Source organism: Lutjanus erythropterus, chromosome 24 (genome assembly GCF_056507025.1).
Source record: "Lutjanus erythropterus isolate fLutEry1 chromosome 24, fLutEry1.hap2, whole genome shotgun sequence".
In the NCBI taxonomy this organism is placed as follows: domain Eukaryota; kingdom Metazoa; phylum Chordata; class Actinopteri; order Lutjaniformes; family Lutjanidae; genus Lutjanus; species Lutjanus erythropterus.
In genome coordinates, this window is record NC_139340.1 from 11,809,372 (window position 1) to 11,822,808 (window position 13,437).

The 13,437-nt window shown below is 41.2% G+C and overlaps 1 protein-coding gene across 11 annotated transcripts in view; it reads right to left on the minus strand.

Annotated features, from left to right (window-relative positions):
• r3hdm1 (R3H domain containing 1) overlaps positions 1-13,437 on the minus strand; it is a 55,065-nt gene that overhangs the window by 1,904 nt on the left and 39,724 nt on the right. For 7 of the 11 annotated variants that reach the window (XM_084713521.1, XM_084713523.1, XM_084713515.1 and 4 more), the window contains 8 exons: positions 13,279-13,405; positions 8,647-8,804; positions 7,944-8,077; positions 5,035-5,138; positions 2,518-2,699; positions 1,694-1,850; positions 584-681; positions 357-441 (listed from right to left, as the gene is read on the minus strand). In XM_084713521.1, coding sequence (XP_084569647.1) covers positions 357-441; positions 584-681; positions 1,694-1,850; positions 2,518-2,699; positions 5,035-5,138; positions 7,944-8,077; positions 8,647-8,804; positions 13,279-13,405 — 1,045 coding nt within the window. Of the gene's footprint in view, positions 1-356; positions 442-583; positions 682-1,693; positions 1,851-2,517; positions 2,700-5,034; positions 5,139-7,943; positions 8,078-8,646; positions 8,805-13,278; positions 13,406-13,437 lie in introns of those variants that run through there. The other 4 variants (XM_084713520.1, XM_084713524.1, XM_084713525.1 and 1 more) reach the window with 3 other exon arrangements.

Below are 13,437 nucleotides of genomic sequence, written 5' to 3' on the forward strand. Positions count from 1 at the left end.
TAATTTATTCTGCTTACATTCACTAAACACACGCTTTTCTCCACAGTTACGGAGCGCAGCAAGCATATTTTGACACAATAAAAACCTGATGTTATTCCAGGTAATCTGCTAAATAGGCTACACAGCAGCTGACTTTATCAGCTGATGAATCTGAACACCAGTTCTCTCTTCTGATTGACATCTAAAGCCTGATGTTTCGCTCATTACTGCATGTTTTGAGGAGCTGATTGCCCGGTTTCCTTCATAATGTGGCAGATTTACATTTCTCTCTGTAGTGGGAAGGTCAAATTTCGGTCACGACCGCCGTTAAACTCGAGGTTCACTAAACTCAAGCCTCCCTCCGGACTTCCTATTACCTGCTTCACCTACACTGAGATCTGAAGACAGAGGTTTTCTGCTGGCCTTCCTCCCATGACCGCTACGCCAAACCCCCAGTGGACCCTGAGGAGACAGCAGACAACATTTACTTGTGGAAGGCAGGGAGGGATGGATTTTCACAACTGCAAGCTCAGAAAATAACTTTTATTAGCAACAGAAGACTCGAAAAAACCTTTAAAATGAAGTGTAAGCGTTTGTGTCTGACCTGATGTTTGGCCACCATGTGGGCAGTGTGGATCAGCGGAGGTCTGATGGAGGGTTTGTACTGCAGAGGCTGGCCCAGTAGAGAGTAGTGCGCTTCACCTAGACGTCACAGCCAAAACACAAAGTTAGCAAAGTTTTTTTTTTTTAATCAGCACGGGCAAAAACATTGTATGGAGTTGTATTTCTGCCTAAAGAGTTTTTGCAAGCATATGAATTATATTTTGCAGGTGAAATATAAATAAAATATCTGTTTTGAGCTTTATAGTTGGTGGTTTCTGATTGGCTACTACACCTGTAATGCAGTCCAATTGCTATTTGGATTATCAGGTAGTTTATACGCTTCTGGTTACGAGGGATGGATATTGAGAATCGATTCTCAAGTGATACCGGTTCCTGACTGGTCAGTACTGAAATATTAATGAGCTCCTGGACAAACGCTACTGGTATCAGTATTCATGGAACATTACACACAGCTGGCAGGGCAAAACATTCAAAAGTGTGTCATCACTTTACTAAATTCAATAAAAAAATGCAGATAAATGCCAAAACTTAGGAAACTATATTAACTGTTACCTCTCTGAAAAGAAATAATTAGTTAATAATAATAGTTTCACATCATTTCGCTGTGCTAAATCTCAGTTGCATGCTATGATATACTGCGTATATTACTGACTACTGAGTTAATTTTCTTTAAAAGGCACAACAAAGATCAAGTTAGCCAAGTAAGTTAGCTACTGTTTATCTGGCAGCTGTTAGCTAGCTACCTGCCAAGACAACAAGGCTGTAAACTCATAAAAATACACCTTGAAAAAATGACTTTATTATGGTTCATAAAACTAGATGTGTAACCAAAACTGTATAAACTACTTATGTGTAGCCATTCTCCCGCTGCTTCCCTTCCTCCCCATTTATCAGCCAAACTTCCCATTGATTAACTTCTCAAAACACACAAAATATAATTCACATGCTCGCATTTTCTGTTCCTAAATTGTACCACTGTAAACTTAAGACTGAGACACAAACACATCTCCATAAGTTATGACCGGCCTGTTATGCTGCTCTGTAAAAAATGGGTCTGAGTGTGAGTAAACACCCTGGTGGCGTCTCTGACCTTGTCCACTGTGGCAGAAGGCTGTAGGGAGCTGCGGGTGGTGGTGGTGCGGGTGGTGGGCCATGACAGGGATGGACGAGATGCCTGATGGGAGGCCCTTGACGCTGGGCGGCTGGCCTGGCAAGGGAGTGAGTGCCGGAGACGAGGGCAAGCTGCTCTACACACAACACACCGGCGGTGCGGCCAGAGATTACGGGGAGGAACACAAACACTTTCATTCAAAAAAAAAAAAAAAAAAAAAAAGCAACCACGGCTCTTTCTCTCTTTGGAAAAGTCATTGTGTTGTTCAAGTTGTTGCTTTAATGTACCATTCCATCCACATTAGTCCCTCTAATGTACCATTACACCCTAATGCTAAGGACTATTTTCTCCTCATTTTCAGGCTACGCCGGCGTTGACTTCATTTGCAGAGCCTATTTACTACGACATTTAACCTGCCTGTAGAGCCGCGGAGGCCGCATTTGGCTCGAGGGGGCAATTCTCACGTCACTGTCAGACTCAGACAACCAAACTAAATTGGCTTTCAAATTGCTTTCTTGTGACCGCCTTAACTTTCTGACACATACTGTATTGTCCTGTGTGGCAAACATTACCTGACAAATTTATAATCTGGTTTAAAATCATTTGGAAATTGTTGTTGTCAAGTCAAAACCTCAAGGCCACTGAGCTAATTAAATCTAAAGACAGCCTCAGAAAGGTTTTTTAAAAGGTTATAAATACAATCTTTTCACATGACAGCACAAAAATTCTGTTTTATTGTAACAATTGTCTGAAAAGTGGTGTTTTGTCTTTGCCTAATCGATGCACTTGGGCAACGTTTGTACCTGGGTGTTGTCTGGAGGCGGGGGGAGCTCGGCAGGCCTGCGGCCGCGCTGGTGCTCAGCGCCCGGGTGTTTGTGGTTGGGCTGTTTCCGCTGGCAGGGGGAGGGGGCCCGGGGCTGCTGGCAGGGGGGCGCTGTCATTTGCAGCATCACCATGCCGCTGCTGGGGCCTGGGGGTAACAACCCTGCAAACACACACACATACGTTAAAAAGAAGAACACACAAACAAAAAGGAAAAACCACGCTGGAATTGAAAACAATCATGACAAAGAGGCAAATCAGGTGAAACACATCATTTCTGCTTGTTTTTATTTAATTCATCACATGAACTCATCATTTATGCACTGACAGACTAAATGTGTTTTCGCCCAAAAGCTCTTTTTCAGCACTTTTGCTCAGCTACACACCTCATCAGTGAAACACCGTTAGCCGCTGAGCAATTAGGTTTTAAGTGCCTTGATTATAAGGGCACAACCGTGGTGGCAATAACAGACTCCATTCCCCTTTCCTGCTAAATCCTCTGCGATGATCCGGGAGATCCAATTATCTTATTAGTTTGTGACGCATGAACGTGACTGATGTGACTTTAAAAAAAACCTCCACAACAATCAAGAGGTTGACAAGCAAACGAACTAAAAATAAAACAATATATTTCCATATAATTAATTCCTGTTTACATAAAACTCACACGGTGAAAAATCATATCGCAAACTTTGCACAGCCGACGTTGCCACTGTTGATTTATGAATTATTAGCCAACAACAGTAGCAAGGACAATGAATATTTGGACTTAATCTGCAGATTATTTCTGGCCCCGACCCTGGCCAATTAAAAATGTTTACTGGTGACGCTGTAGGTAAGGCCGCCACGAGACCTTCATCTGACCTCATTACTGACGGGCTGGAAATGATGGCTCCCTCCATTGCTCTCCCATAATAATCAGACATGAATAATAAAGGTCATTAGTAAGGAGACTGCCCCACCTGGGCCTCTGGACACACACACTGTGAGCCCGCAAAAGGCCAATACAACACAAGCCATACATGAAGAGACGGGTTAATACGGTGATTTATATTTATTTTACACTTACTAGTAAATTATTCAGAGTTTCTTCCATCTGTCTCCTAATTTAACTCCTGTTCATATATATTAAATCTAGACTGGTACCTGCTGATGCTGTAGATACATCAGTCTGTGTACATGTCAGCTGATGAGTAACAAGTCAGCACAGAAACCAAAGTAGGATTGAGGAGAGAAGTTCTGGCCAATGTGTCATACAAAAAAATCCTCTTTTAGCATGAAAGTTATCAACATAATACAGAGAAGATACAAATCTCTCCCTGGATTACAAGATAGCTGCACTACAATACATGCATATGCAAATACACACGCCAGTATGTACACGTATACACTATCAGATCAGATTATTTTAATCTGATTGCCAGTAAGATTTAGGACAGTATTTTAATTAAACATATTCTTAAAAGCTCTTCAGAACAAATCTAAGCTTCACTAGTTTTATTTATTCATACTTTCTAAACTTCAGGGAACTATTTTGTGTATTTATTTATAAAAATTCTCTGCCAACTTTAAAAAAAAAAAAGGGGGGTACTAGTTGCTCCCTGCATTTGTTAGCATAAATATGCTTAAAGGCACTCCAATAAAGTTTTGTGCTAGAGTTTGTGTTATTCTAAATTTTGACACCAAGGTTTTCAGTTTTAGTGCAAATGCAAGTGTTGGTATCGGCCCTTAAAGAGCAACATTTGTCAAAACTTAACAAAATACAATGTTCAGTAACATCTTGTCCTCTAGTGATCAGTATGCAGTTTTATGCTGCTTTCATATCTCCACTCTTCATTATAATCTCTATAAATTAAGCAGAAAATCATCATTTAGAAGAGGAGACTGTTCAGAAAGAATATTTTTATTCATGATATTAGACTGAACCATGTCAACCCGTGTGATAATACACCCCAATACAAGCAGCGGAGCGTCACTCACAGCAGGGATGCCTTCATGGTTTCTTACTTTAATAGTTTCTCACTGTATCAAACAACATTTTGACTGAGTCCTTGTCAACAGAACATTTGCAGCAGTCGACCCACTAGCTGTTTAATCTCGGCGCCGCTCCGGAGGAAGAGGTGGATGTGCAAATCACTTTCACTTATCCCAAACTCCAGGGAGCCGTCATCACCACGCCTCACTCTTTTTCATTTTGAAAATCCGGAGTGTAAATCTAATCACGCGTCTGATGCACATACAATGGCGGAGTAAACCCAGGGAAGATTATTTCATTAAGGAGCCCGAGTCGTAGCTATGGAGGAATACATTCTGCAGTTATTGACACTGAGAGATGAGCGAAAATAAAGAATGTCGGGGCGCCTGGCGCTGATGGGGAATCTCCAGGGCGGCTAATGTCAGAGAGTGAAGAGTGAATAGTCTCACTTTACTGCTGCTGCAGATCACTGAGTGTTTCAGTCTAGACCTCTGTGGTTTCAGTGTCAGAGGGGGGAGCGTACCTGCATACTGCTGGCCTGGGTGCTGCTGGGAGACGCACGGGGACGAGGTCTGAGGAAACTGGAGCTGCTCCATCATCTGAGCGGGCAGGAAACTCACTGTAGAGCTGCGAATGGACACAAAGAGTAAACAACGGGCTTTATAACACGGTTTCTGCAGGGATCACACCCTGCTACCTGCATGCATGCACCATGTGTCTGAAAGAAAAAACATTTCAAAGATGACACAGCATAGCTTACTGCTAACCTGCCCTTAAAAAAATCATTTTAAAGAAGAATTTGAAAGTGTAAATGCTAAAAAAAAAGTTTAAATTGAATCGGCTCATGGCCGTAAAATTGAACGTCAAATCGAATCATTGATCTGGAGGATTGTGACACTCCTAATATTTACTGAGACAAAACAATTCCCACCATGAGGAAGCACTTCGACGATAGAGTTGGGGAAAAACTCCCTTTTAAATAAGAGAAATCAATGAAAAAACAGTCGGGATGATAAGGCCTAGTATTATTTAGCAAGTGCATGAATTTTTTGTCATTTATATCACATTTCTGTCAGTGCTTCCCAGCAGTACAGAACTACTGGAACTGCAACCATTAGTTGATCGACAGAAAATTAGCCAACAACTATTCTGATAATTGGATACGTCATTTTTCAAGCAAAAAATTGATAGCTCAAGCTTCTCAAATGTGATAATTTGTTGCTTGTCATTGTGTTACAGTATCATAAATTGAATATATTTGGGTTTTGGACGGTTGCTCGGACAAAAGAAGACATGATGACATGGACTTGGAGAACTGCAGTGATTAGTTGATTGGACAGAACTATTTTGATAATCATGACAGCAATTTTTTGGGTTAAAAATGTCAAACATTTGCTGGTTCCAGCCTCTTAAATTATAGGACTCGCTGCTTTTCTTTGTAATTTATGACAGTAAATGAAGAGTCTTTGGGTTTTGGGCTGTTGGTTGGAGAATCTGAAGATGTCATTTTGGGTTTTAGGAAGGAAGGTGCATTTTTTTGTTATAGACTTAAGAATTATTGGATTGATTGTGAAAATAACTGTTGGCTGCAGCCCTAATGGGTAACTTTTCCCAATATTGAAAACCAAATGATTGATCTAAAAGAGATTAACAGCAGATTAACAGACAAAACAAAAGCTAGTTCCAGCCCTAATGAGAATAAATCCTAATAATATCATTAATTAGTCTTTAAAACGTGACTTGCACCTGGAAAAAACAGCAGAAAATGGATGGATCAACCACTCAAAAATATTAAGACTTTTCAAGCTCTGCAGATTCCCTGTATAAGGTTTAAATGGTAAATTTGTCATTTCAAGTGCTTCAGGCGCTCCAGAGCCTGAAGAAAAAGCAGGATATGATACTCACACCTAAGTAGGTCTTAAAAAAAATCACTTCTAAACCTGCACAGACGGAAATCTCCAGGAGCTCTGCGATCTTAACGCTGCAGTCGGGGTATTAAATCTGAAATTTAACTTTAAGTCCATCTGCAGAGTAGCTGCGCTCTGCTCTGTAAGCAACCTGCCTGCGGGGACTCGCGTACAGCTGGTGAGAAAGCAGGCTGCAGGTGGACAGTCGAGGCCTCGTGGGAGAAGACTGAGCCGCTCCAACACCGCCGCATAAATCATTTCCACACTGACTGCCCTACTAACGCAGCCTCATTTTACAGCTGGGACAATGAGAGAGTGACCTCTCCTCGCGCGCGTGTCTTTGCATTGTTCTCGCGCAGGTGACGGCCGCGTACATGGCTGCGTTCATGTCTGGTGTTTGTTATGTACACCGGCGTGCACAGCAGGTCCCAGTAGTGCTACTCTCACCAGTATCCAGATTGATTGGGTCCATGGAGGTAGAAACTAATTACATGTTTTGCTTTCTGTGAACTAGTTCTATCAATCAGTGTATAATGAGAGAGTTTGACGCTGCGAACTTCTCCTCGCCAGCAGAGGAATGGAGGAAACACACCACAGCTCTTTGAGAGGGCGTCAGAGTCGACATTCATCAGCTATACCACGTTCACCAAAAGCATCGTGGGTAATAACCTCATTTTTTTCCCCCCACGGTGAACAAAGATGACCTTGGCTCGGAGTGGCTTTGGGGATTCACTCGTCGGGCCCGTTAGGTCTATAAATAAGAGGCACCTTCAGCAGTGAGAAACGGCATCGACCACCTGCAAATCGGTTTCTGGGACAGAGTACATCTACAGGCGAGCTCATAATTTCTCCTAAACCTGATTAAAGCAGCTTCAGCTATTAGAAAGTGTCATTAGAAAAGGATGACCATAAATCAAAGGAAGTTTATTATTAGTGTGTACAGGACTTATGTTCATTTAGGAGCAAAAGTTGAACCAGAAAACACAATTAACTCTTTTTAACATTTTCTGCGACTGCTTTAGGCCTTTAGAATGATTATTAAATGGATCGATGTGAAGCTGGTTATTAAAGAAATCATGTTAATGCCAAACATAAAAAATGCAATATTTGCTAATTACTCCCATATATCAAAGTATTGATGTGCATGTTAAGTGTTGTCTTGGACAGGACAACTGAACAATATCTGATGCAATAAAATGACTTAAAGGAGCAGTGTGTTTGATTTAGCCGCATCTAGCACTGATCGGTTTGCACAGATTGCAAACACTTTGCTTCACCCTCCCCTTCCAAGCGTGTAGGACAGGCCTATTCAATTGATTTGTTTTTTTTTAAGAAGGCTGGATTTGAAAGCACAACTTGACTTATTTTCAAGTGATTATACACTAATTGAAGCAATTTCAGCCATATTCTGCAAATAAACTCACAATCAAATCTTTAAACATACAGTTATATGTTTTTTTTCTAATCTAAAAACTAAATAAATAAAACCCTGTGCAGAGCGTCAGTGTTTAATCTCAGACTGTACCTCATGGTGGTGTGCTGGTTGGGGGGGAGCAGGCTGTAGCAGGGCTGCATGCCAGCAACAGCCACTGCCCCCTGTCCTGGCTGACAGGACACAAACACTGGCTGCTGGTACGTCTGCTGTGGCACGGAAACCTGCTACAGAGAGAGAGAGAGGGAGGAAGAAAAAGAGAAAATATTGGAAAAATAGCAGGTAAAAAATGAAATCAAGCAAAAAAAAAGGTGCAAAATACAGAAAACTGAATTTACTGACTAATTACAGCAAATGATGAAAGTAAAAAAAAAATGCAAATAGTTATTTTCTTAGTTGCATAAGCTCTTAGCATCAAATGAAGTGTTTTTCTGACACTGACTGCACTGCCAAAGTCTGTTTTAAATGAGCACTCCAGTTTTGCATTCCTCTATTAGACATTTCAAAATCCACTGGGTCACCATGTTTTATTTTCCGTAATCCTAAGGACAAAAAACCCCCTCCAAAGTCAACACTGGCATTTTCTGCTAATATCAAGTGCACGCTCTTATTTTTGAAGCTCTGTTTTCTTCCTGTGACTTGACATGAATACAGAGCGACTGGCAGCCTCCTCAGAGAAAAACAAATAGCAAAATTTCATTCCGAAAATTCATAACAAAATGAACCGAATGCTCTTTTTCATTTTTTTTGACTTGCTAATATTAATCTATCTGACACCATCTCATCATCACAGTACCTGATAAGACTGCATTGGAGGGTACTGGACCATCATGCCTTGCATCTGGTTGCCCATATTGCTTTGCTGGTTGCCAGTGAGAGCGAGGTTGGGTGTTGGCTGCACGCCCACTACGGTCTGGTAGCTGGACGCTGGGTTTGGCATCACGGCTTGGTGCACTGAGGCAAAATGAGAAAAGGCACAACGCTGTGACCGAATGAAAAGAGACTCCTGATAGCAACACAGCGATAATAACAAGACACGAAAACACTGAGATTAATATTCATGATTCCTGTGGAACAGAGCCAAAAGACACCGCTGATAAGAGGCTGGTTATCAAGATTTGTGCATGAAAAATAATTCAAGATTTCATAGATTGTAAAGGGAAATGGGTCTCACTTTATTTTACAGTACACTAACAAGTGACAAGTTGTACTTTGCATTACAATTATTTATTAGACAGTTTAGACCCTTTATTAGACCCTTATTAGGCTTTATTTGAGGGTAATTAGGGACAGAAATCTATTAAAGGGTCTAACAAAGGGTCCAATACTGTCTAATTAAGAACATAATATTTCTAGTTTTCATTTAATTTGATACAAAGTTAAGTCTTGATGGTGCACCGTAAAATAAAAGCTGTGAAATGTGCTCGCCATCAGAAGAACACCAGACTGAGCAGCAGATTGAAGGATTGCGGACGGCTCGGGGAGTTGAGCTGTTACAGCTAAGCAGGTTTGAGGCACTTGGAATAAATGAGAAAGTCAATAAATTTGATTTAGCCTGCAGTGGCCTGAACCTGCAACCCGAGTGACCGAGCCGTTTCCCTGCCTGCCTGCACGAAAAAAACAAAAAAACAAAACAAACTTCCACTTCAACGAGTGATTAAGTTCAGGGCCTAAACAGAAAATGGGATCACATTTCTACAGTACTTGTTAAAAAGCCATTTGGAGCGGCCCGGAGAAAATGACACCCAAAAGACGATACAAAGTCACACATATCCGTCCATTTTCCGAATGGCCTAAAATGGCGGCACTTTATTCCTAGCCCGAGGGGTGGGGGCAGAGAATCACGACACTTAAATGTCAAGGTGACAAAAAGAGACATTTGAAAATACTGTCCCTCGTGACACACACACACACACACACACGGTAATCCGAGTGACAAAGGAGAGGACGTCCTTTTGTGAAGGTGTCTTTACAGTCTGCCGCCCTGGGAGAAAAGTACAACTAGACAATGAAAGTGCTCCGCGAGGAACAGAGAGGGGGAGGACTATTTTTATCCACCCTCGTCTCCCCCACCTTCACTTACAAACCAAGCATGAAATGACTGTAATATCAAACGCACCCATTTTATTCCATTCCAGCAGGCAGCAGATTAGGGACGATTGTGACTTCTTAACTTAGGAAATTCCTTCAGACTCTCCCTCGTTTCACGCAAGTGTCGTTAACCGAATGTGTGTTTCTTGAAAGAGGAGTTTCTGCCTTGTGCGCACACACACTCCGTCCTCCAGCCTGTCCACGTCCTGCAGCTGAGGAGTGAGGGGCTGAAAAAGAGACCGGTTCACTGTGAGATTCATAGAGGCCTCTCAGACAGCGTCCCGGCCCCGCATCCCGCCTCTCAGGTTCACAGCTCTTCCTCTTTGGTGTTAAATCACACTTCTAATAAAGTAAAGCCTCCGGACACCGTTTGAATTAAAAAGAATCCTGTCGTCAAAGGCCCAAACAGCTGACTTCCTACCTGTCTCATTCGCCTCATAATAGATACTGCAGGGTGTCTATGTTCTCGCCTGGCTGTGTGTGTGTGTGTGTGTGTGTGTGTGTGTGTGTGTGTGTGTGTGTGTGTGTGTGTGCATTTGTTTTTTGTACTGTTTAGTAAAAAATGTCATTCTTTAAAATGTCACTTTGATTGAAAGCACACTTCGCCACATTTTCTTCCTCGCAGTCGTTTAGTTTACACTGCAATTAGGGTTGTAACTAATTTTCATTATCGACTAATCTGCCGAATTCATTTAAATTGTTTTGTCGATAAATGTCAGACAGCAGTGAAAAATGCTCATTTTAATTTCCCTGAGCCCATGGTGGCATCTTGAAAATCCCTGTTTTATAAGAATAACACTCTATTCAGCTTCTTATCATATATGACAAAGAAAAGCAGCCAGTCCTCACAGTGGAGAGGCTGTAATTAGACAATGTTTGGCAATTCTGCTTGAAAAATGATTGAAATGATAAACTGACTAATTTCTTCAGCTCTATATGAAAGTATCGTTTAAAATATGTTAAGATTTTTCATTATTCATTAGAGGAAAACATGCTTTTCTTTCAAATTACTTCCAATGAAACTAAGGTTAGCTTCATTTCCTTTCTAGCAATGTCATTTAATTTACACTGTAATTTGGGTTCTAACTAATTTTCTTTGTCGATTAATCTGCCAAATTCATTTCTTGTTTAAACTGTTTTCTCGATAAATGACTATAAACAGGGAAAAATGGCCATTATAACTTTCCTGCGCTCAGGGTGGCATTTTCAAATTCTTTATTTAATCTGACTAAGAGTCTAAAACCAAAAAAATATTTAGTTTATTGACATCTATGATCAAAAAAGCAGCAAATTCTCACATTAAAGAAGCTGAAAACAGAGCATGTTTGGCATTTCAGCTTAAAAAATGCTTGAAATGATAAATGTAAATGGAAGCATTCCTGAAGTATGAATCACAGGCGTGTAGTAAAAACACACTTGAAACATCTTGGTTGAATCTCTGCATGCTGAACTGTGGTAGAGGGCCAATCATACGCCTCATTGGTGATGACTGGCTGTGAGTAAAATCATATAAAGTCTTTGTTTTGAGGATGTGGGTACAAAATGCACAAATCATTTGACGGAGAATTTTCCATACTACTTGGTACTGGGTTATTTTGGTCGATGGCCTTAAAGGCATCAAGCACCTTCCTCAAGTTCCTCATTTTGACTGCCTAACACTCTAAAAATAAAGATATTTAGTTTATTATCATATATGACAAGGAAAAACAGTGAATCCTCACATCCTGAGCCTGAGATGTATTATTGTGACTGCTGTTGTTGATGTTTTTCATCATTCCTCAAAAGAAAAGGTGCTCTTATTTCATGTATTTTCCACTGGAAATAAAATTTGTCCCATTTTCTTTCTAGCAACGACACTGAATTTGTAGTACAACCAATAGCATCTAGCATCATCCAGCAGTAAAGAGGAAGGAAGACAAATCCTTCAATCCCTTCGCATAAAATACAAGCGGCTTTCCCAGAATGACCATGACTGAAGCTGAAGCCCTGTGGTGGTGGCGACCGTCTGATGCAAGTGAGAGGAAACATTCGCAGGTTCCTCTGTGGACACCGACTGGGACCATCAGAGAATTTCCACTGATAACTTATTTATTATGTGTGCAAGGCACGACACAGTATCTTCACCTTTAGCTGGTCATATATATATATATTTCTTTTTTAATTAATGCAAAAACAGAAGGGAAACGAGTCATTTTTTCTGTTTCCCTGAGAAATAATTGCTGTCCTTTGCCTTTGTAGGTCAGCTTCATTTGTCCGCTGTCTATTCCCCAGGTCCCCAGCAGGGAAGCCGCATTTGCAGCCTACAGATGACAGAATAGTGCCGCAGCCACTTACACAGACGTGTGTGTGTGTGTGTGTGTGTGCATGCCAACATTACATCCAGTTAAGCAAGAGAGTGTGTGTGTGTGTGAGAAAAGACCGAGCAGGAGCTAACAATCTCAACTCCTGTGGTGAAAAGAAAAAAAAAAAAAGAAAGCAGAAACAGAATAATCAAGTGGATGACTCCCGGGGAGACATCTGAACTCGTGAAAACAAACAAACAGAGAGGAAAGAAAGGGAGAAAGATTTGTCCTTCAGTGGAGCCGTCGGACCGCGGCTGGCAGAGCTCCCTTGTGAAGAAACAAACAAGAACAACAACAATAAAATACTATCTAAGAGCTGAAAGTGGAAGTTAACAAAGTCTATTGATACAGTACGACTCTTGATTTAGCAGCAAGGCTGAGCTTTGCTCTTGACAACGTGGAGTCTGGAAATCCAAGGAAGAAAAAAAAAAAAAAATCAGTCGCTTCACATCAGAGGCCGCAGACCTTATTCATTAAAAACACGCTTTGATTTGTCTTTAGATCCAACATGCAACTATTTCAAAGCCACGTATGAAACAGTTGTAGCTTTTGTTCATCACAGAAATGAGGAGGAATGAAGGAAAACCTGCAGTTTCTTGGTATCAAGGTGCGTTTGTCACACGACACAACTTTGAACTGGATTTAATAACAATTTAAGTGTAAAATAGGCTGGGTCTGGTGTGGCTGAGGGTACCTGTGTTTTTGTGAAAAATTAGTTGATCCAACCAGGTCATTTAGTCTCATTTACAGCTGAATTTTTAACATTTTATGAACCTTTTCAACTGCTGAAAAAGCCACCATCAGTCAAAAGGAGCAGTCCAGATAGTGAGTTGGAGCCATAGATGGTATATTAAATAGGTTAGGATTAAGATGTATAGCTGAGCCCACACTGGCTGTAGTACCTTAGTTTCCTTAATCTCTGATGACATATTTTATTTTATGATTTCCATATTGCTCCTTTCACACTGATTTTTGTAAAATGGCTGCATTCATACCTTGTTGCTGGGGCAGGTTTTGGCTCTGAGGGCAGTTATAGGGCAGCGGGTTGACGGGGGGCCGGTAGTGCTGCTGCTGGCTGGAGCAGTGGGGGTGGTGGGCTGAAGAGCAGTAACACGTGGACATCTGTAAGAGACGCATTAACACGAATTCAAGGA